Source organism: Melanotaenia boesemani, chromosome 11 (assembly GCF_017639745.1).
Source record: "Melanotaenia boesemani isolate fMelBoe1 chromosome 11, fMelBoe1.pri, whole genome shotgun sequence".
Lineage (NCBI taxonomy): Eukaryota > Metazoa > Chordata > Actinopteri > Atheriniformes > Melanotaeniidae > Melanotaenia > Melanotaenia boesemani.
In genome coordinates this window covers 33581989-33606876 of record NC_055692.1, presented here as the reverse complement: position 1 = coordinate 33606876, position 24888 = coordinate 33581989, and the positions used below count along the sequence as shown (strand labels likewise).

At 42.6% G+C, this 24888-nt stretch overlaps 1 protein-coding gene across 3 annotated transcripts; it reads right to left on the bottom strand.

Moving 5' to 3' along the window:
• Nucleotides 1-1246: 1246 nt before the first annotated feature.
• Nucleotides 1247-24482, bottom strand: snapc4 (small nuclear RNA activating complex, polypeptide 4). Of its 3 annotated transcripts, none has more exons than XM_041998627.1 (21): nucleotides 23885-24482; nucleotides 23623-23759; nucleotides 22814-22857; nucleotides 22648-22744; nucleotides 22538-22566; nucleotides 22325-22447; nucleotides 20083-20223; nucleotides 19146-19230; nucleotides 18989-19070; nucleotides 16544-16645; nucleotides 16332-16404; nucleotides 16096-16260; nucleotides 13567-13717; nucleotides 13377-13483; nucleotides 12882-12976; nucleotides 12707-12801; nucleotides 12541-12632; nucleotides 9136-10449; nucleotides 7793-8233; nucleotides 4936-5964; nucleotides 1247-1767 (listed from the first exon to the last, which is right to left on the bottom strand). In XM_041998627.1, the coding sequence occupies exons 2-21, from the start codon at nucleotides 23732-23734 to the stop codon at nucleotides 1660-1662; spliced, it is 4485 nt and encodes a 1494-aa protein (XP_041854561.1). In that variant the 5' UTR covers nucleotides 23735-23759; nucleotides 23885-24482; the 3' UTR covers nucleotides 1247-1659. The 3 variants fall into 3 exon arrangements, with proteins under 3 accessions (XP_041854561.1, XP_041854563.1, XP_041854562.1); XM_041998629.1 differs by having other exon boundaries at nucleotides 22823-22857; XM_041998628.1 differs by having other exon boundaries at nucleotides 23623-23736.
• Nucleotides 24483-24888: the final 406 nt, after the last annotated feature.

Genomic DNA, 24888 nt, shown 5'->3' with positions numbered 1-24888 from the left:
TGTATTCAGTTCAAGAATGAGCAAGTGATTAACTCACTAATTATTAGTCTGTTAACTGGTAGACATACGAACATGTGGTATGTAATATTGACATTTTATTCCTCATCTTCAAGTGGATTTTGTGTTTTATTATGTTATGTTATTCATCAACTCTGTTTGGATTTACTGTTAAAAAGGATGCACCATATAAGAAGCGATTAGCTTGCCTTTTGGGGAAATGGATTTTATTTCATGAGGACAGACACTAAATTCAAAATGCTCATAACGGATGTTATTGTTTGTCATAAGAAGATTTGTTTGGTTGTGAAGAATTCAAAAATGAAAATAAATTCACGCCAGAGCTGCTGCAGATGAAGCATCGTGTCTTGAGTGTCCTTCCTTAAATCTCCAATTACAGCCGTCACGGAGCAGAGTCCAGCCGAGGTACCAGGGTGTAACATTAACAGTTAGTTTGAAGTTACTAAGTTACCATTATTCCTTTGGTTTACTTTTGTTAATTTGACCTCTTTTAAGGGCACAAATGTTTTTGTGTGTAGTCTTTGGGGAAAAATAAAACCTGTCCTTTTTGGAACCACCTGTGTTGCTGTTCTCCGTCAGCTCGGCCCCTCACACTGCCCCTGTATCCTGTAATTAAGTGGATAGGATATCTGAATTAGTTTATGATGCAAAATATTCTATTCTGGGATTGATAAGTGTTTTCTTTTTTGTTGTATTATCTAAACTAAATCCAAGATTATTTTACTTAATTTATGTGATTTTATGACTTAAACATATGGCTGCATATTTATTGCAGAACGTATATTGCACTACGATGCTATCGATATCACAAATTAATCGCACAGTAATCCACGATTTGACCTCATCAGCGTAATAAAACGTTGGAGAATATGATCATTAAATGATATAATTGCACACAAGAGCCAAATATAACAGCTGCAGTGGTTCTATGGTGGGACTTGTAGCTTTATAGATTTGATAGGGATAAATTTGCCATTATTACAGTGTCTTACTCAGCAGATAATACCCAGAATCACTGGCAAAAATGAAAATATGCATCCTCATAGTCCAGTTTTTACCCTGACACTAAAATCAAGTCTTAACCCTATAATGTCACTTTGTCCCTGCAGAGGCAAAGCTGTTATCCCCTCATTCACAGGAAGTCCATGTAGTCCATAGTGAGAGGTCAAATGTCTTTTCCCTTTCAGGTCAGAAAAAAAACTGTATGGCGAAACACATACACATTTGTTTATTATAAAAGTTTTTAATTGGAAAATAAAGCTTTTCTTTACAGAAAATAAAACATTTCTTTAATATTAACATGTTTAACAACAACATCTTTATTCATTCTCAAAACTGGGGCTCCTGAACGCACCACAGAGCTCCTCTCCAGCCAGTTTCTACAACAAAACAAATGTGAATTATAGAAGTGATGAACATCTTTTGTGTTTGACTGTCTGAGTCAGTAAAACCTGATCCAGAAACCACAATATCTGAGGTAACTTTCTGTCTCATTTCTGAGGGTCTTCATGCCAGTTGGTTCACACCTGATGGGACATAAACACCGTTTCTGTAAATCCTGAACAATAAGAACATCTGCTTTTGTATCTGAACATGTGACCTCCACATAGAGGACAGCTTGGTGGTCCAGTTTCGGCTCTTCTAGTGTGGTCCAGTTTTTGGGTGTCCGGTCTGGTCTGCGGTTTGTGTGCAGATTCCTGAGAAGTGACTGGCCGGAGCGGTGGTGCTTCCAGACAGCAGCAGAGATCTCTACACATGAAAGAAAAGTTCAGTCAGACTGGTTGTGGTACTATCAGCACATCGACATTGACCAGAGGTCTGTACGATGAAGCTGGATTTTGTCTTTGCCATTTGGAGAAACGTGAGTTTAAATGGGCACACCACAGGCACCATCTACGTTTCAATCCCCACTGCTGGGATGATGGAATTATACCAAACTGTCTCAACATTAAGAATCTGCTCCGAACCAACAACGCAGAACGGATGGTGGAAGAGTGCGGATGGCTTTGGTCAAAGAACGCATCTGATGCACAGCAAACAAAATCAATAACCTGGAAGCACAACTGGAGGTTTTCAAAAACCAGTTCCTCCTAAGCAAAGAAATAGACTCAAAGAACACCACGAGTACACAAAAACTAAAAATAGACAGCAGGAAAAATTTAAAAGGTTGCTTTCCGAAAAATGGCAATAAAACACACAGCAACACAATAAATGACTATTCGATTTGCAATCTTTCCAAACATAGTTTAACTAAAGTCGACTGTAAGACTCTATTGGGCAGCCTAAACTACACCATAACACCAAACAAGGTCCCCCATAAGGAACTGATTTTAGCCACTAAGTAAATAAATACAGGACCAAGGAGAAAAGGCAGAACTATGACATGAAAAAGGAGGCATCCTCAAAACTGCCAGCGTGCCACTAAGAAACATAAGAAAAAAAGAAACAGAGGCCATTTATGAACTAAAACATAATAAAGACATTACAATCCTCCCAGCAGATAAAGGCCAAGCTACAGAGATACTGGACACAGAATATGAAAAGCAAATGAAAGACATGTTGCAAGACGAAAACACGCAAGAGGTCCTAAAAAAAGGATCCAACAGAAACCGAAAAGAACAAACTCAAGATGCTATTGAAACCACTATTAAATGACAATAAAATAGACAAACAGACATACAAACACCTCAGCAAACCGCTAGCATCACCCCCCGCAAATACACAAACCTGGGGCTCCGTTAGGTCCCATCCTGGACAGGACTGGGTCTGTAACATACAACCTCTCCAAAGCCTAAGCCGACATTTTATAACCCCTCCTGGACAACATGGATCATCATTGCTGTAATTCTAAACAATTAGCAAAGGAACTAACTGGTAGACGGGGTTTATACTTCAGCTATGCAGGGGCGGATCTAGAAAAGTTCTGGTGGGGGCCAGACAGGAGCACTGACCAGAAAAGGGGGGCACAAATGAGACCTTTTTTTAGATCTAGATTTTAGGAAATATTGAACTGATTATTACAACTAAAGTGATAATCTAATGTAAAAAAGCCAAGAAAACAGCCAAATACAGTTTATCAACCGATGTTTACTTTGGGCAATGCTGCTGTCGGACTTTTATCACTGCTGCACACACACTCACACTTCATGATCAGATCAGTTTCTTCATCAACATCAGCTGTTTCACCTCAGTCGTTACATCTGGTGGTTTTATGACAGAAACGATCACCATGTGATAATGTGTAGAATGTTGGTGAGATGATGCTGGATGACTTCCGAATTATGATTTATGATCTAGAACATAGTAGATTTATAACACTTACAAATGGTGATCAATCATAAATAATTCATTTGTAAACTATGATTATCTGATTAAAACGTTTAATTATTTGGCAGCCCTAAGCCATTTAATTTGAATGGGGTGTGTTGCAACAGGGAGACGTCTTAGACCTGCAGGGTAGTGGGCCTTGAGGACCAGTGACGTGCAGTGAGGTTCATGGTTGGTGGGGCAATTTACAATTGAGAACTGAAAAGAGCATCTTATTTCAATGTTCATTCAACAGCATGCAACTACTGGTAATGCTTCATATCCTATCAGCATTCCTCTTTCAATTACACTCACACACACACTGTTACCAACTCCTCAGAGAGAAAAGGAGCTACTGGCTGTTCTAAAAGTCGCTAGAAGTTGCTAAATAACATCATCTAATGTGCATCATAGCCTGGTACATGTAGTTGTAATGGAGGCTGGCGTGGAGAGGAAAGTTAAAAATGTTTAAAAAGGCAAAAATAATAAGAATCTTGTTGTAGTTTAATCTTATTAAGTGTAGGTTGTTTTCTAATCAGGAGTCTGCGACATTTCACAACACTTTTAACTTTCTAAAGTTACACGCTCTTCATTAATAGACATTAATATCTGACGGGATCATCCAGCAGCAGCTTTGTACATTTAATTTTCAGCTTGGTTATGAAACAGAGGCGATCATCTACTCTGGATGCAGCTGGGAGCTGCTTTTGGACAGGGGAGGGGTCTGCGCAGCACCTATTCCTCATTGGGAAGAATAAACTATGTTCATATATGTCAGTCTCCAAAAGTCTCCAATATTACCAGAAAAAGTCGCTAGTTTGTCGCTACTCACTTTTAAAAAGAAAAAAAAGTGCTACAGGGGTCTGAAAACTCACTAAATATAGTGACAAGGTCTCTAAGTTGGCAACACACACCAACACGGTGTGTGTGGTGCGCCCCCTTGAGGTGAGGCAGAGTACTGCCTGCCTCACCTGCTGACTTGTCTCTGCACTTTATTGTAAGATAAACAGAAATATTTCCCTCACAAATACATTTAAAACATTACACAGACCGTAGAGCGTCATGTTTTATAACAAAAATTTCTGTAAAGTTCATATTGCCGATCTGCTGAGGAACAAAAACGTGTCATGCAACCCAGTTTGTACTGGATCACCAATCAGAGGAGGCACAGCTCGCCACTGCCTCACCCGGGGTTTCTGCCCTGGATTTGATCTGGAAATACTCAAATTTGGCTATTTTTGACTTAAGAACTGTCAAAAACGTGTTAGTCATACTGAAAATGCATTTTTAACACAAATCAGTGGAAAATATTATTATTTATTTTATTTTATTTTTTTTAAAAATCAGGCACTGCCTCACCCGCCTCTCCTGACCACACGTCACTATTGAGGACCGATATTGGGGATCTCTGACTTAGAAGAACACAACACAGAATTCTGATATTCGGTTTCAGATATTCTGGCACCACCCCAGCTTTTCGCTGTGGAAACACAGAAAAATTGTGTAAAAACCGCCACGTCCTGTACTGAGCTGGACCCATTGGTGGAAATAATTAACTGATCAGTAAGTGGACCCAGCCATCTGGTGGCAGCTGGTGGAACTGCAGCTCACCTCAGTTTTCCTTTGTCTTCCTCTCTCTTCGATTTTCTTCAGCTCCTCCTCATCATCACTTTCTTCCCCATCCTCCTCCTGATTGGTCAGGCACGGCTGCTGCTTCTTTGTGACTGGCTGCACGGTGGCCAAGAGGGCGGGGACAGTGAAGAGGGACAGGAAGCGGGCCTTCAGCAGCTGGTAGGCGGGGTTAGTGGAAAAGCGCTCAGCCACCAGCTGACGCACTGCCTTCACCTGTTCCTCCTCCTCCTCGGTGGAGATGGGAGGGTTACCTGGCTCTTCCTCTGCTGGGTTAAGGTCTGAGGTGGAATCTGGCAGGTCAGGTGGAGGCTGGGTGGAACAGGGTTTGGATGGAGGGGGATGCATTTCTTTTGACAGCAGCTGCAGGGACGCCTGCGTCAGAGATTTCTTGGCCTGCAGAAGCAAACTGAGCGTGCTCAGAGTGCTGATGAAGGGAGGAAGGTAGGGTAGCGCTGTCCTCGCCCCGGGCACTACCACCCCACCCAATCCACTCAGCCAATTACACACCACCTCTCGAGGCTCCAGGAACATCAGCGAGGGGTCAAACTGCAGCCGCTCATACCTGAGTGATGGAGCCTTCTCTGAATCCGCTTTGACAGTGCCCTTATAAGGAAGATTCACTTTTGGGGGAGGTTGGTGCAGGTGGGAGGAGTTATGTGGTAGTGGGATAGATGAAGGATGGGGCTTGCAGTGGCTCATAGGTGAAGCAAGAAAAGGGCGGTTTGCTGGGACGATTAGGTTCGGTCTTAGAGGAGACGGGGCCATAGAAGGGTTTAAAACACCTCCAGTTGGAGGTACAAACACAACCTTCATGCCTTGAGCCGGAGCCTGAGCCAGCTGGACCAATCCGCTATGAGTCATGACCCACATGCTTTGACCAGGAAGTAAACTTAACCCAGCGGGCGGAATCTGAGGAGGGGGCGGAGCCATGGCAATACTCGGGCTACACTTGCGTGAGCGTTTGCGTAGAGGAGAGGAGGATGAACGTCTCTTCTTCTTTGCCTCAGCCTGAAAACAGAAAGCAGAGGGGACTCAGACTGAGGAAGCGCAGCACCGTCTGGAGGTTAGAGTCTGTTTTTATGGCAACTAGCAGCTGACGAATTCATTTCAACAACTTTTCACCACGTTTCATTTCCACTTAGGTATGTCAGCCAGGATGTCATCATTATAGATGTTCTTCCTATGATTATTGATAGTAAAATGATTGTATTATTATTATTATGAGTTATTTATTCTCACCAAGCTATAAATATGTAAAATCTCATCAACTCTTAATATATGTCATTTAGTTCTATTTCTAAGCCTAGAAGGACAGGCAGAAAGATTGGAGGAAGAATTGTTCTGTCAAATGTCGTGACATCAGTATTAACCGAAATGATTGTAATTAGGTTTTTTTTTCACGTGTTCGAGTAGCCCTACCCAAGACGGCAGAAATTTACTGTTGCTCCCTTGTTTACTTGCCGTGTATGAGCCTTTTTTAGCCCTGGCCAATCAACGAGCTTGATTTTCCTCTTCCTGTGTCTACTGTATTCCTTCTTGGCCAGTGGTAGCTTTGGGGAATACTGCCCCCTAGTGAACACTTGTTGTAACTGAGTGACAATGATGTCCAGGTGGTTTGGTCTGCTTCCGTACATTGAGTGTGAAAGCAAAATAAAGTGCAAAGTTTTTTTTTAAATTCCCCGACCAATCAAATCGAATCCCCGAGTTATCCTAGTCTGAGTTTTTCTTTTAACACCAGTGTTATATTAGTCAACTATTAACGTCATCTAAGCCAGTTATTGAACATTAACCTTTACTCAGGGAATGAAGATGGTGGTTATCCTGCAGGTGGTGAAACATACTGGATACGTTTCCTTCTTTCACTGCAGTGTTTTTATGTAATGTTTTACAGGCTGGTGTCTTTTTGCTTTTTCTATAACCGAAGAAATCCACCAATAATAACTTAAACAGTTTACTTGGAGGGACTAAGTCCAACTCCATCTAAAGGCCATTTATGCGAAACACAGAAGACGGATATGCAGACGGACGGAAAGCTTCGTCAGTTTCCTGCGTCGGTTACGTGTGGAAGTTTTGTCCATTTTCACGAAGCTTAGCTATCCATCCCTTGACAAAGAAAACTAATACCATCAGAAATCGCAAGGGCAGTGCTAAGTAGAATACCTGACGTGATGTGACTAGCGAAAGAAGCAAACCATAGAAGAAGAAGAGGATCAGGAAGGGAACAAAAAAGCAAAAGAACAATGAAGAGCACAACAACTGTAGAGCTTTGGAAGAAAGATTATATGTGAGTGTACTTTATAGTGCCTCATTACCGCCACTAACTGGTGTCTGAAACCGACGTCGGGTCGCGGGAGTGAACTCTGAACTCAGCACTGCTCACTAGTAGATGAACTGACTTAGCAACCATGGCAACGCAAAAGACGCATGAAAGTAAGAGGACAGTGACGTATGACAACGTTTGAAACGGACGTATGAAAGAGAGCACGTGGTAACACATGGTTGTTGTTTTACTTTTTTTTCCTTCTGTGTGCGAGTCGTGATGATCTGGTTCAGACATAATCTTTGCTGGAAAGGGACAATATTGATGGATCTTTACGACATGACATTTAAATCTGTGTAAGTCAAGTAATGGTGACATCCCTAGTGCCAAGCCCACAGAGTTGCTGGTGTAACTTTAGTTCAACTGACCTTTATTAACAAAACTTTGTTGAAGACAGCAGAATCATAAATAAAAAATTAAAGAACTGAAACCTCGAGGACTCGTTGGTCTCTGAATCCAAACTGAAAGCTGGGGAAAACTCAGAGGTCGTATGAGGTGCAGATCTGTAAGTCTTACCTTGGATTCCTGCAGAGCTATGCCCTTCAGACTTGGTTTGCGAGGCCTCTTACCCTCCTGGGTCACACCTCTACCTGTACCTGCCCCATCCACACTTTGCTCCTCCTGCTGCTTCTCCTCCCTCTGTCTTTTCCTAGTTCTGGACTGCTGTTTGGGAGCTCTCATATGGTCAGGGACAAGGCATTTGGAGGCGGAGCTTGGTTGGCTGGAGTCTGGACTAGAAAAGCTGTAACTATGCTCCTTGAGATGTAAGGGTGAGGCTGTTGGAGGGGGCTGGGCTAAGCTGAGGCTATGAGCTGGAGACACAGGCCAATCAGAGCAGAAAGATGTGGAAAACTGAGAGGAGACGGGGAGAGGAAGAACAGGAGGAAGAAGGACAGAAGTCTGAGTCTGATCTGTGTCTGTTGAAGAGGAAGATGAAGCTGTCTTCATAGCTTCAGGCTGGAAGACACAAAACCAAAGACAAGTCAGAACCAGGACAAAAGAGATCCAGTGATCATGAGTTGTAGTCGTACAATCTGGAAGTAACAAATCCATGGATTAGTTTTTGTACATCACTTTGAAACAGGACGTTGTTTCATTCTTGAGTGAAAGGACAGAGCCTGGTTTAAACTTTTTTCTGAACAGGTGTGATGTCCATAGCTGGTAAATTAAGGAGATTTCTGAATGCAAATGCTCATAAACGGCACAAACAGGTGATTTATGACCTTATAATTAATCAACAGCTGATTAAATGCAGACTGCCTCGCCATGTTTGATGAATACAGATGTGTGTTTATTTTTTTGTACTTAGAAAATGATAAATTTCATTTGTAGGATGGAGTTAAGGACAGTTTCTATGAGAGCCCTGAGATCCTTTATGTCTTCAAGACATCTTTGTAATCTGGCCAACTGATAGGTTTCATCAGGTGATGGTTAAGTACTAGTATCATGTGTGTAGAGGTGAAAATGTACACCATGCTGTGTAATATTACCTAAAAGAAGCATGTACAATGTGAAAAGTACCAGCCCAAGTACAGAACCCTGAGGAACTTCATGGGCTACCTTGGTGTGTGGAAAACTCATTTACATGAACAATCTGAAATCAATTTGATAAATATGACTTAAACATTAAGACCATACTCACACACACACACACACACACACACACACTATAATGCTTTTTTCCCCACATATTCTCTATAATTATTACTGTTTTAAAGCATACTTTGTTATATATTTTATTTTTAGCGTACCAGATGTTTCTATGATGAATGTCACAAAAAATGAATTTTACTCTTGAAATAACATTTAAGTTTCTGTTCTATTTTGATTTCTTTCTGTCACTGAATATTCTTCGTTACCTCAGTTTCCAGCGGAGCCCCTCGGCCACTTGGCACTCCTGAACCTCCCACGCTGCTGCTCCTGCATGCATGCTCCTCCTCTCCCTCCCTCTGCCCCCCTCCTCTGGGTGGGCTGAGAGTTCTGGATGTGGATGGAACAGCAGGAACAGCTGGGTAACAGAAAGGGGGCGGAGCTAAAGGTGTAGCCTGGAGCATGGAGACCACAGAGACAGGAGGTGGAGCAAGCGGAGCAGCCTGGGCTCCTATGTGAGGAGCTCTGATGACATGGATGGAGCCAGTGGGATGAGGAGGCTCCTGGGGGACGAGGTGGAGAAGGTTTGGAAGAGTACGAGGCTGCATCAGCTGCCTGAGCTTCTCCTCCTCCACTGTCTGCAGTTGCCTTAGCATCAGCCTCCGCTGATCATCCTCCCAGTCCTGGCGCTGCCTCATCTTCCTCCTCTGTTGAAGGACTCCTGCCACGGTCCTGGAGTTCTTCATCTTGACGGTGAGGGGATTAGTGGGCGGAGTCAGCACCACCACTTTGTTCTTCCTCTGCTCGATCATTTCCTTGCAGCCAATGATGTCCACATTCATGGTCTGGAGGAACAGCAAGAATAGGGAGGTGGAGGTGGAGGAGGCCCCCCTCTTTTCGCCTTCCTCCCTCAGGGCGTCAGAGGCCGTCCGTGTGGAGCTCTTTGGGATCAGCAGGTGTCCGATCCATGGCAACACTGCGGCTTGCAGCTCGTACTCCGTCGATTTCTCCGTCCCTTTGTTGCTGCTGGTTTTCTCTCCGTGATTTGGGTTCTTAAACTTTTGCACCCTGCAGGTCAGATGCTTGCGGAGCTGGTCAGCTGACACCATCATCATGGCGCCGCTGCTGTTGCGCTCCTCACACGGCAGCTCTCTGGGACGCGGTCCAATGATCACAGAGCGCCCAGACTTTCCCAGGATTGTCAAGCGGACGAGATCCCCATCCTGAGCGTCAGATGATGGAGGCAACATTACCAGATGAAAAGTCAGGGAGGTGGAGCTTTGAACTTTATCCACTGGAAGCCACTCCTTCATCGGGGGGACGACATACTCCTGCTCCTCCTGCTCTGCCACCTCCATAACCTTTGCAAGCTCCCCAACTAAATTCTCGGGTTTCTTCTCATCATCACTCTCCATGTATGGTATCACCATGTCTTCTTCCTCCTCCTCCTCAGTCATCTCATCCACCACTTCCTCCTTCTCCACTTTTATTTTACCCAGTAGCTTCCTGATGTTCTGTTTTGCTGCTTTCTTCTTCCCATCTCCTCTTTTTCTCCTCCTGGAAGTGTTTCCGGCTTTGCAGCGCTGTGAGACATGGAGACAAAAACTCATGCTGAGACATGTTTTCTTCCAGTTCCTGATCATGAGTGTTCAGGCACCTTCGTCTTCATCATCTACAGAGGTTTTACAGTTTTAACCTTTGGAGGTCATCAGCAACTTTTATTTTCTTTTTGGTCATTTTCGCCTTAATTTTTGACCTCCATTTTGGTTGAGTTTCCCCATATAGGATTATTTTTTGTAAGAAAGCGTTCCCCAAGTTCAACAGGACAAATCAGGATCAATTTAGTACCTTTTAAGTCATTAGAGGACAAAAAGGTCCTCTCCTAAAAAATGATATTAAACTTTAGATTAATATTTTCTACCTTTTTGTTGTTGTTTAAATGGCTCCATCACAATCAAAACTACCAAATATATAATAATTCAATATATATTCAAAATATTTTAACCCATTAAATGCCAGTTTGATAACATAATATGATGTTTTATTAAAAAAAAGAACATAAAATAAGGTATTTTCTATGTAATACATGTTGGGATGGGGATTTTATGTAAAGATCTAACTTGATGATGTTATTTATTTTGGTACATTTGAGAATGATTTAAAAATAAAATAAAATAAAATAAAATCTCCCAGCTCCTCCAATCCCCCAAACATATATTTTATAGAAAATACCAAATGTTTTGTGTTTTGTGTTTGAGTTTTTGTTTAAATGACGACATGAGGTAATTAAATATTTATTTAAAGGGTTGAAATAATTTGAATAATTGCATATTTGGTTGTTTTGATTCAGAATGAAGTTGATACAATTTGAGAAAATAGAAAATATTAAATTGAAATGTTTTATATCAGATTTTGGGGGAGGAATTTTTCGTCAGCTAATGACCTGAACGGTAGTAAATTGAGGTGACCTGCTCTGCTAAAGGCCCATTTTTCTTGAAGGAGAAGATGGACGGACAGTTTCGTCCGTCTCCTGCGTCTGTTACGTGTGTAATTTGGTCTGTTTTCAGGAAGCTTAGCCATCTGTCAGTTGATGCAGGAGACGGAGAAATACCACCAGCGAAAGGAACAAACCAGAGAAGAATAAGAGAATCAGGGAGAGAACATAAAAGCAGGAGAATGAAGATGAGCACAACTGTTGAATTGCTTTTGAATAAAGACTGTATGCGAGTGTTTAGGGCGTGTTGGACAGTTGGAAACAACTTTATAGCGATGCATTACCGCTGCCAAAGGGCGTCTGAAACTGACATTGGCTCGCAGGAGTGAATTCTGAACTCAGCACTGCCCACTAGTGGAGGAATGAACAACCATGGCACGGCAAAAGATGCATGGAAGTATGAGGACGGTGACGTATGACAATGTTTGAAATGGATGTCGCTATTTACGTACGTAAGGGAGCATTAATGGGCCTTTAGGAATGATACACTGAACTCCTGCAGAGTTCTTCATGCATGTTTTCTGCTCCAGAAAGCAGACTGAACACTGGAAGGTCATATTACACCAGTACGCCACAGTTGGTGGATCTGATTGACCTTCCAGAACGAGAACCAGACCATCATGATGGCAGACATCCAAGAGACAATCTAAAGAAATTTCATGAAGGAGTACCCGTGCTGTTTTTGGCAGGCATCTCAGTTTTAGTCTTAATCTTCAGGACTCATAAGTCTCTGCTTTTTTTTTTAGATTGTACATACAGCCCTTGTAGTTGTGATTATATACTTAATTTATTTTGGGTATGTCATTTCAGACAGGACGCAGAAAAAATGGACCTCGTAGTGAAAAGGATGAGCAGGAGGGAGGCCTAATGAACATCAGAGCCACTATCCAGAATGAAACATCCAGAAGATGGCCTGAAACCCAGCTGAAACCCAGCAGGGGTCGAAGGTAGACGACCTGAACTATATAAGAATGAGTATTTACTTCTGAAAAAGTTAAGTACAGAAACATACTGCAACAGATTTCTTCTTTACTTTCATTTAATCAGGAGTCACATTTCTTTCACCAGGATATGAACCTCAGTCTCCTGAGTAAAAGTCCTCTACACCAGAATACTGTCAAAGTGGAATCCCACCACCTCATGTCAGACTACTCCACCCCCAAGGAACAGGTAGGGTTACCTTAGAAGGAGGTCTGTTCAGTTTCTTCCATTCCCTCATGCACTGAGAGTCCAACCGATGTGGAATCTCTGAAGCAATCTTTGACCAGCGTCCTGAAACACATCAGCACATCTCAGTTTATCAGCACCATGAGGACCAGTTGGCCCAGTTTAGGTCTGTGCCTCACCAACTCCGTGTTTCTCCACCAGCTCCTTCAGCAGTTTTATTTCCTGTTTGTCAAACGATCCTCTTTTCACATCACTCCTCAGACAGTCCAGGTATCTGCAGACAGACTCAACTTCATCAAGATCTCAGACCCAAACCACCACCATCTATGTCCTGTCTTCCCGTCCGGGTCTCACCTGTCTCTACAGCTGCCATCGGTGCGTCCAGGAACCTCCAGCCGCACCTTCCACCAGTTCTTCTCTCCATGACGAGCCACAGCCTGCAGCAACATCTGAAACACACACAGAGTTCAGTCCAAACAGTCCAGAATCAGATCTAGGCCCACCTCCTGCAGTCTGTCTCCAGGTGTTTTTCCTGGAGGTGGGAAACCACAGATCAGGAACATTAGATATATGGTCACCGGAAACCCTCCTCCTCTTGTATGAAAGTCTAAAGGCAGATCCTAATCCATCTTTAAAAACATCAGAACTCTGAATTGTAAACCATGTACGAGTAGATTAAAGTAGTGACGACTAACAGGAATACAGACATAAAAGGGACCTGGTTCTGGTACCTTTACTTGAGCCCTAACAGAACTAGAACTATTACTTATTGATATAATAAACATGTTTAGAAAACAGCATAAGTGGATCGCAACCAGATTCTTCAGTACTGCCAAAAACCAAACACACCTCATCCTCCTCTTTGCTCCAGAGGCCTTTCTTCAGGCTCGGGTCCAAAACCTGGTTCCACCTGTAGATAAGCTGAGCCGGGTCCCTACCCTCCATGAAGTAACTCACTGAGATGGAGACAGAAACTTCATCATAAGACAACGGAGGACGGTCACACTCTGATGATGTCACACTGTGACGATGTCATTACTCTGTGTGTACGGGATGAAGTTTCCAATTCGCATCTTGTCCACCAGCTCTCTGAGCAGAACGTCCTCATTTGGAGTCCAACTGCCACGTTTTAGAGAATCCGAGACGAACCGCTGGAACACCTGAAGACACATGAAGGCCGTCCTCCCCATCTGAGACAAACGAGCCAGAGGAAGACAAGTCAGACAGATCAGAGACAGACTGGCCAGACAGACGGGACCGAGAGATGAGTCAGAATAGACGGGTCAGAGACAGACAGGTAAAACAGGACAGGTACAGACCTGTCAAATAGGTCAGAGACAGCTGACTCAGACATAGACCCAGGGATTAAAGCAAAATAAATAAATAAATAAAAATTCCTGAACCATACATAGCCTGATACACTGTGGGAGCAGCCCCATTTCAATCACCTCCTAAAGATTTTAGGAGATTTCTCATAAACTATAGTATTTAAATATTATTGTAAAGCCTCCTACATGGCTACACAATTTTGTACTGAGCATGGCTGTAGAGGTAGGAGTCATGTGCATTAGATAGGCTATTGATAATCTAGAGCTCATTCATTTTTTGTACTACTTAGTCTAATTAAGGGTCATAGGAAAGCTGGAGCCCATCCCAGGGATTAGCAGGCGAGAAGCAGGGTACGCCCTGGACAGGTCGCCAGTCCATCACAGGGCCAACATAGAGACAAGCTACCACTCACGCTCACTTCCAGGGGGAATTTAGTGGCCAGTCATGGCCCATTTATGCTTGACACATAAGACAGACAGTTTCGTCCGTCTTCTGCATCGGTTACAAGCGTAATTTGGTCTGTTTTCAGGGAGCTTAGCTATCCTTGGCGCAGAAGATGGAGCAATACCATCGAAAATCCCGGGGGCAGTGCTGAGCAGAATAGCTGACATGTGACGAACCAAAGATGAAGAGGATCAGGAAGGGAACAAAAAAGCAGGAGAATGAAGACGAGGACAACGACTGTAGAAATAGCGCGAGCTTTAGACTGTATGCGAGTGTTTTTGGAATGAACTCTGAACTCAACACTGCCCACTAGTGGAGAAATTGACTTAACATGCATGTCTTTGGATGGTGGGAGGAAGAGAAAGCACGGAGAGAACTCACGCCCAAACAGGGACAACATACAAATTCCACACAGAAAGGTCACTGTTTGAACCTCCTCCCAGCTGAGGCTCAAACCAGCGACCTTCTTGCTCACCACACCACCGTGAAGCCCTAATCTCTAGATCAGGGCTGCACAGGACAGAGACAGACTGGGCTGTCAAACTCTGGTCCTGGAGGGTCGCCTTGGTCGTTGATGCACCAGGTCAAGAAAAAACATACAGTGTTGTGTTTCTCCTCCGATGGACGGCGCCTAAGAGCTTCTTTTTTCATAAATGCCATTGTTGATTTTTTTGTGACATATTGTGCACATGCACACCCCCTGGCAGGTTGAGCTTTTTCCACTAAGAGCCCACAATCTCCCCGTTCTCACCTGTTTCCCTCAGCCAAGCCCATCTTCATTTATTTTTAGCAGGTCAGTCAATGGACCCTTCTTTCAGAAACAGCGTGCCCACGATTATGTGCCAGAATAGCCCGAGCTAGCGTGTTACTTTTCTTCGTGTTTTAAACAAAAACATAATGACCAATCACAAGGAGATCCACGCTTGTTTGCACACGTATTTCAGCTGTTACCGAGGCTGAGGGAATCAACATAAATGGCAACAACAGGTGTTTGAGTACCACAGGTAAAAAAACTAAACAAAACACTCATTAATTTAAGGGGAAGTAATAAGCAGTGAAGAGACACACTTCCCAAAGAAACTGTTCTCAGATGTCATCGATCTGCTGTTGATCTGGACTTACAAGTTACATTTATCCATAGATAACCTCTGGTCCTCATTACTTCCATTCATGTCATCAGTATCCAGTTTGTGAAGTTAAAACAAAAGTTCAGACAAATGTCGGGTTGATAAAGACCCACCCTGCTCGCTTTCTGATTTGCTAATATATTAGCTCTGCCAAGTCTTATTGGTTGAGAGCAGATGTTTAATACCTTGAAGGAAACTGGGTTGAGGTGTCCAAACAGAACTACAACAAAATACACGTGGATCTGTTTTCTTCCTCTCATTTCTCTAATTGATGGAAATCTTTCATAGTGACGGAAAGCTTTAATCCTTGTAGACGGGACAGAGACAGACGGGATGGAAATAGACGGGATAGAGACAGATGGGGCAGAGACAGACGGGACAGAAACAGATGGGATGGAAATAGACGGGACAGAGACAAATGGGATAGAGACAGATGGGATGGAAATAAACGGGGCAGAGACAGACGGGATGGAGATAGAGACAGATGGGGCAGAGACAGACGGGACAGAGACAGATGGGATAGAAATAGACGGGACAGAGACAGACGGGATAGAGATAGATGGGATGGAAATAGACGGGACCGAGACAGTTGGGTTCTGACAGACGGGACAGAGACAGTTAGGACAGACAGATGGGTCAAACCGGGTCAGATGAGTGTTCCTCCTCACCCCCAGCTCCTCGGCGATCCTCTCCCAGTGTCTCTCCTGGTGTTTCCTGCTGATCTCCTTCAGCTGCTGCACCTCCTCTTTACTCCAGGAGGTTTTGTTGACTGAGGGATGGAGGAAGTTCTGCCAGAAGGCCCGGATGTCCTCTGGGTCCTTGGTCCCTTCAAACTGAGGAAGAGGAGTAGTTCTCATCACCTAGGTTCTGCAGATTCTGACCATGTCACTGATCTTCAACTTACATCAATGTTGGAGATTTTCTGCCAGTCGTGTTCTTCAAATCGATCACCAATCAGCTCCTCCTCCTTCTTCTCCCTGACCAATCAGAACACAGAATACAGCTTGTTCTGTAACTGGACAGAGTGGAGTTCAGCCATCAGGAAATTGAACCACCGACTCCTCTGATCTGAAGCCCGTCAGTGACGTTTGATCACAACAACCTGTCCAGCCCCACCTGAGCAGGTCGATCTCCTTCTCCAGACCGTCAATCTGCTCTCTTAGCTGCTCCCGGTCCGCTTCATCTGCTGAAGACATCTTCTGGGTCAGGAAGTCCACCCTGAGACAGACGGACACAGGGAAAATCAACATTCCTGCTCAAGGCTGGAAGGAACCACACTTCTGAAAACTAAGAGGCTAGTTTCTTTATTTTTTGCTGCAGACTGCAAACATTTGAGTTTAACATAAAAGAAAAAGAAAAAAAATCAACATTTGAGCTTTTATTTGAAAGTATTTCCATCCATGAAGTAAACCTCCTCCCTGGGAGGTTCACCATAAAGAAACATTAAATTTCTACCCGTCTCCTCCCACCTGAAGCAGCTGTCTGACATGGGTTGTCTGTCCCAACGTGATCCCAGAGATTTAGAAACTAAATTATACACAGCGATTTATGTAGAAAGAAGATGTCTCAGAAAGTGAACAGACGTTGGTACGCTGTTGATCATTTCCTCATCAACATCTCATCGAACACCGCTTTGCTCCAGCTGTACACATCTGATGTGGCACACGATGGAAATGAGATGACGTCACAGCAGGATTTGTGTCTACTTTTTAAATTTTATTTATAAATGAGACCTTTGTAATGTTACACAGAACATTTTCGAAAGACAACAGTGTGTCGAGTCGCACGTCTGAAATCTTAATTCCGTGAATGTGTGATGGGATCTGCTGTATATATTTATTTTGTGAATGAATGAGTGTGAAATCGACATTAAACAGTACAATCATGGTCCAGTCAGATACGTTAACTTTATAAAAGATGTCTTCATACTTCATCTTCACTTTCTTCCATGTGCTTTTCCCCAGTGGGGCTGAACCTCTATAAAACTAAAACTTTGTTCTATCCACCAATATTTTAACCCACATGTTACAGTTTTAATTAAGTTAAATACTCAATCTGTGGACCAGAGGATTCCAACTTCCACACGGACTCAGACAGCAGCTTTCTTCCATGATGCTTCTCTCTCCTCAGCAGCAGCAATGCTCTGTTCTTTACGAAATGCCAGAACCTCCTGCTTCAATCCTGTAAGTTGCCATGGTGAATCCAGGTATCCGAGCTCCACTGATGATGGCCTTTTGTCGTGGTTCCCAACTCTGTGTAAAGATACTCAGAGTTGACTGAACCAGCTCACAGCAGCTGTTCTGGGACCGAAGACTCAAGAGTTTCTCATCTTAACCCAGAGTTTCTTGTTAGACTCAGTTTGTTGAATTTCCTTTCTGAAACAGGCTCATGGTAACCAACTTAAAAACCAGAGAACTATTTACTTGTAAAACAAGTAATTGTGAAGCTGAGAAAGGACGGAAAATCGATCAGAGCCTTTGCACAAACACTGGTCATAGCCAGTGTCTACTATCTGGAGAAGAAATAAACCACTGGTGTACTAGGTGATCAAACAGGTAGACCAAGAAAACCATGAGCTGCTGATGAAATAAACATTAAAGAACAACCCTACAACAACTGTTTGTGGTATCAGCAACAATTTCCGGAGGGCAGGAGTGAAGAAATCACAGCAGAAGAAGTCATGAATAGAAGATAACCCCTCATTAGCTAGACGACCAGGAAGGCAGATTGGAATTTACCAAAAAGTACAAAGATGAGCCTCAAAAATTCTGGGACAAAATTTTATGGACTAATGAAACAAAGATGAATCTTTACCAGAGTAATAGAAAGGCTAAAGTCTGAGGAAAGTAAGGATCTCCTCATGATCCCAAACATGCAGGTCAAATGTGAAACACAGACAAACTGATTGGGATTCCTTCAATGATCCAAACAAAGTTCATCAGGAGCAGGAACTGAAAGGTTGAGACCGGCCAACCTCCAGATTTAAACCCCATAAAACAGCATTTTACCTGCTCACCGAGAGGCTGAAGGGACTAAACACGCAAAGCAAACAGCTGAAAGAGGCTGTGGTGAAAGCATCAAAAGAGAAGAATGCAAACGTCTGGTAAAGTCAGTTAGTCAAAGGTTTGATGCTGTTACTGCAAGCAGAAGATTTACAACTAGAAATGAAATATTTACTTTAATCTGCTTTAAGTCTCTGCTCCAAATCTTTTGCTCACCTCTATATTTTTTGTGTTCTTTTACAAATACTGCACCTCCTGGGTTGTGTATCACATCCAGGTTTAAATATCTGGAAATTTTAGCTGAAATGTTGATTTTTTTATGTCAAACCAAAATATTTGCAGTCTGCAGCAAAAATAAAGAAACTGCCGTTACTGTTCCCATACTACAGGAGGGGAGTGTCCACCCACTCTGCTGAAGATCAAATCGTTCACTTCATTTTGAAACTATTGTGGAACATCCAGTGGAAACCATCTTAGCTGGAGATGAAGATTAACTTCTGGTTAATTACAGTAACTGTGTAGTGACCGTGTGTCAGCATCCGGCCGCAGGTGGTCCTACCTGGACAGTTTGGGTTGGACGAGTCTCTTCAGACTGTCTCTGGCCACCGAGTGGATCAACAGGTTCTTCTGCCAGCTCGTCCCTGAAAACAGAGTTCCTCAGACTGATTCACGTTTAAAACCATTTTAAAACAAGCAGAACTTGTTTTTGTTCCTACATCGTTTCATTTTCAGTTTCTTGTCGTCGAGATATCCCGTCATCCTCATGTTCCTCTGCTTCGCTTCCTGATTGGCTGGAGGACCCTGCAGACCAACAGACAAGGAAACTCATTGGTCATCTGCATAGATGTTGACAGACATCTATACGAGGAAAAAGTGATATAACAGCAAGAGGAACAAAAGTAAGTATAAATAAAACAGTTTCATTAGAATACAGCTCTAGCGAGCTCTAAACTTTCTGCTTCTGTATGAACTGCATATAATGCACAACAGCAGCTTGCATGTAGTCAAGACTTCTGCTCCCACTACGCATGAATGGCTCCAAGCACCAGGGTTAGCACAAAAAAGGTTTTTTCTTTTCTTTTTTTAAATTCACGACGATTATAAGAATCACAGCAGCGCTATAAAGTTTAAAAATATTGTATTTACTAGGTCCTGTGAAATATTACATGTTAGATACAGGAAAGTAGTAACAATTAGGCCTACTCTGCATGCCTACACTCACATAACCATTAACAATGAAAGATTTCATGACAATCTTTTAGCAATCTTCAGACTTCAGAAACTGAAGCTATTAAAGGTAAATAGAGAATAGATTAACGTCATGCACAAATAATTTATACAAACATAAATTTACAATTATAATTAATGTGTATTTTTTTTGTGAATCTGTCCAAATGTTGTTTGTTTAAATCTAAAAACTGCAGTTACATTTTAAGGTGTGTGAATATATATAGGTAACTTGTAAGTGGATGAATCAATTTAGACTTTTGCTTTTATTTTGGAACAAAAATGTCAAATGTGCAATGATTTATGTATGTTTTTATCTTTACAAGTTGTTGGTTGATTAACGGTGGCCTGTCCCCCAATAGAGCTCTAGGTCTTGCAACGCTCCTTGTCATGTTATCAGTGTGTGTGTGCACGCGTTCGTGTTACCAGTCCAGTCAGTTTATCTTTAAAGTATGGTTTCAGGAAGCGGCCCAGAAACAATTTCATTGGGTGCTGGTAGGACGAGTGGGCTGATGGTTCACTGGAAGACTCTCTGGTTGGTCCGGACATCTGAGCCACCAGCTCCTCCTGCAGCTCAAAGATTTAATCAGTCGATCACATCAAAAAAGATAAAGCAACACAAAGTGCTTTACATCACAAAATAAATTATGCATATTAAAAACAAATTTTAAAGGTCTTCACAAGTCTTTAACAGGACATTAAAACACACCTCATAGTGGTCTCTTTCACACACAGTCTCACACACGTGCACTCACACACAAACAAAGCGCATGTGTCCATAGCCCATTCTGTACAAACATGAACTCCCATCCCTAGTTTCTCTCTCTAAACTGAATGTTACTAGAAAAATAAAATGAAAACATCTGGCTTGACGCTGTTGTGAGGAAACAATATCTTGGGGATCCATTCACACCGGTGGCCAGCCCACTCATGACCACAGAGGACGCCACCACAGGAACCACCCAGGTCAGAGCAGACCGGGGTCCACGCCACAGAACCCCCAGCCACCCAAACAATGGCAATCACCATGGCAACAACCCCACAGACAGAGCAGGCAGAGCCACCGGTGTGAAGGATCCCCAGGAGGAAACACTGGAGTTAAACAGTAAAAACAAGATTAAATACACTTCTAAACAATAAAAACTGATAAGAGTGACACGAATAAAAGTACAGATAAAGGAATTCAGGAGAATAAAATAAAATAAAAAAATAAATAAAATAAAATAAAAACTGTGTACTTGGGTAAAACAAAACGGAGAACCACATAAATAGGTAGTATTTAAAATAAATAGAAAAATATACAATTAAGTGAAAATTAAGCTGAATTTTATTTGATTTTGTAAACAAAATCAAATAAAATTCAGCTATAATCTAGACTAGAAAGAAAGGTCTTTAAAAACACCAACAGCCTCTGCAGCCCTGAGGTTCTCTGCAGGCTGTTCCACAGTCCAGGTCCGTAGTGGTGGAACGAGGCCTCACCAGAAGTCTTGGTTCTGATTTTGGAAACAACTCAGAGGCCGGTACTGGAGGACCTCAGGGTCTGTGAGGGTTCATAATCTAAAAGTAGGTCTGATAAATAATAATAAAGTATAATAAAGAATACTTTATTAATCCCGGAGGAAATGTGTGCACACAGTCGCTCCACACCAAATAAAGAAAAGATAACCTAAAGATAAAAATCATAATAAGAGAAATTACCAATTAGTTATAAGTAAGAGGGCTCAAGACCATTAAGACATTTATAAACAACTAAAAGAACCTTAAAATCAATCCTGAAACGCACGGGGAGCCAATGCAGTGATTTTAAAACTGGTGTGATGTGTTCCCGCTGTCTGGTCCTCATCAGAACTCGTGCTGCAGAATTCTGGAGTAATTGCAGCTTAGAAATAGACTTTTTGGGAAGACCAGAGACCAGAGCATTACAGTAATCTAATCTACTAGAAATAAAAGCATGCATCAGCTCCTCGGTGCTGGCAAGAGAGAGAAAAAAGTGGACTCTGGCGATGTTTTTAAGATGATAAAATCATGTCTTTGTGACATTTCTAATGCAGCTCAGAGTCAAAAAGGACACCCAGATTTCTCACTCACTGAGAATATTTAAAGTTTTGTAATTTTGGTAAAATGGTCTTCAGGACCGATAACTAAAAGTTTAGTTTTGTCCTGACTGAGCTGTAAAAAGTTCTCTGCCTTCCATGACTTAATGTCGAAAATACAGTTTAAAAGGACGTTAACTGGCTGCAGGTCATCAGGAGACACGGTGATGTAAAGCTGTGTGTCATCAGCATAGCTGTGGAAATCAATGCCGTGTCTCCTGATGACATCCCCAAGAGGCAACATGTACAAATTAAAAAGAAGTGGGCCTAGAATTGATCCTTAAGGAACCCCACACTAGATTTTATGGGTCTTTGAGGAGCATGTATCTATATTTACATAAAACTTTTGATCTGTGAGATAGGAGTAAAACCATTTAAGAACAGTACCTGAGGGGTCCACCAGACTCTGAGTCAGTCTAATAAAATCTGGTGATCTACTGTGTCAAAGGCAGCACTAAGATCCAGTAGAAACAGAACTGAAAGTTTCCATGCATCCAAGATACACCTGAGGTCATTAACGATCTTTCAAAGGTATGGTACCATCCAGCAAGCTGCGGTTCTGTGTCAGTACTGACCTGCTGTCTGCGGTTCTGACTCAGCAGTGTCTCCAGCTGATTCAGAGTCTCCTGGACAACTTGCTGGTAAACGAGGTTCAACTGCAGACACGAGTCCACCGACAGAGACAAGCCAAGGTCACTCTGGAAGACAGACAGGAGCAGTGAGATGACGCCTGACAGCACCAACGTCTAATAGTACCGACAGCTGGTGGTACCAACATAGTTACCGACCTCATCACTGGAGCTCCCGGCGTCATCATCTGACACACAGACAGAAGATCAGCTGGTTAATACACGATTCTGCAGTTCTGTCAATGAACAGACAGATGGACAGACAGTACCTGACACAGTGATGGGGCTGTGTGCTCCCAGGATGTCCTCCAGGTCCTGGATCTCTCTCTGGACCTTCTCCCTCTGGACCATCAAACCTGCAGCAGACTGAATACACACACAAAGATTTACATCTTTGTGAGGACTTCGTGCATTAACACGTCTTCAGTTTCCTACCTGTCCCACCTCGTCCTCCACGTCCTCATCGTGTGAACCATCATCTGATAAAACAGACAGAGTCACTGACTGAGACACAGATGATCAGGTGTGTTACACCAAAATCTGTGACCCATCAGAATTTGTGACCACAGGGGGCGACAGACACAACTTAGAAGACGAAGAAAGTCTTAAAAACACTTGTATTTAAGTCTGAGTTCATTATAATGCAGGAACAGTAAAGTCACACATCCTGATGCCGGAAATGGTGACCTCTGTGATCCTGGCTATGTGAGGGTCACATATCATGTTAGAAGAGTCCAGACTATAAGAAGGGTGACCTAGGTATCTATCAATACTCAAAACCAGCACCACATATATCAAGTTATTTTAGCGAACACATTACAGGGTGGTAAACATTTAACTTTTTAACCACCATAACATGCGACCCTCACATAGCCCGGATCACAGAAGTCACCATTTCTGATAGGCATCAGAATGTGTGACTTTGCTGTAGCTGCATTATAATAAAATCAAACATAAATACAAGCGTTTTTAAGACTTTGCTAATCTTCCAAGTAGGGTGGCCAAATGTGCCGCTTTGTGTAGGACAGTCCCACATATTCATTACGTTTTTAGACTTTATCTCAATACATTGGAGTCTCAGATTGTGCCACACTTATGTAGTCATCCCACATTTGGCGAGTTGGGATCTAGTCACCCTACTTCTTCTAAGACCTCCATGCAGAGAACTGTCGCCCCCTGTGGTCACAGATTCAGATGGGTCACAGATTTGGGTGTAACAAGTTGGTTATAAGGTGGACAGGTACCTGTCTCACTGCTCAGCAGGTCCAGTTCATTCTGAGTAACAGCGAGACTCTGTTCCAGCTCCTCCACTTGTCTCTGAATCCTGTCTCTCTCCGCTGACAGGGAGGCTGACATGTCTGTGGACACAGAGACACACTACCTGTCCAAATGAAGAAGACACCGACTAAAACTTGTCAGTGATGCTGGTATGATGCGGACTGATACTAAAACTACAGTCAGTGGTATAAGTAGGATCTGGTCTGGAGTATATTTGGTTCGACCTACCTGCTCGCGCTTCTCCCTCGCCTCTGTATTTACTGTTTTATTGGTTCGTTATTCCCGATAGCACGCACCGCGGACCTCCAATCGACGCAGTACCAACGTTAACATATTACCCAGCAGGCCTTGCGGCAGATAAAACAAACCAGCTAGTCTAGTCGTTTAGACTCAGTTCCACCTCCTAAGTTCTAGAACACCCAGAACCGAGTGTTACATGTCGGTTCGCGTGCGTGAGCCTTTAGGTCCTAAAACACAAAACCAAACCGCTCGAAGCTGCATTCAATTCTGTTTTCTAGTAGCACTTCCGGTTACTGCGCCGCCTTCCTTCCTTTCCTTCTTTGTGTTTTCTCGGCGGTTGGCACACAGCGATGTGGCGCATTTCCGCCACCAACTGGTCAGGAGTGTGGAACGAAATGTGACTGAAAGACCATGAAGTAATTCTTTTCCCAATTTTAATATTGAACTCTGGAACCACACAAGCAACACCTACTTGATTAGCCGTATGTTTGCGCTTTTTTCCCCCAGACTTTATTAGAACCCCTACAATGACGACAGTAGCATGTGTCTGGTGGTTTTATATTAAAATAAACAAATACTGAAAAATATCCCATTAAAGAAATACTAAATAAATTAATAAAATGTAAAAAATTCTATGTTTATTGAAAGACACTTTTAAATTTTAAAATTTAATTTACTTACAATATATTTAATAATTTATGTTTGTATTTACTTTTATTTATAAAGCATTATAAATGCTTTTATGATTTAACACTTTTATTTCATAATGATATTTCATTTAATGCGTAACTTGTATTTTGCAGTCCCATTTTTTTTCTTTTGTCTTTTTTATTTTGTGTTAGTATATTTAAATAAAGGGGCGTGGCCATGGTGGGAAGTAAACTGAATTCTCAAACCCCACTGACCAAATGTTTCTCCCACCAAGCCCCTTTCGGTCCAGTCTAGTGTCAAATCAGGAATTAACTGGGTTCCTGAGGGACGTAGTACGGAGG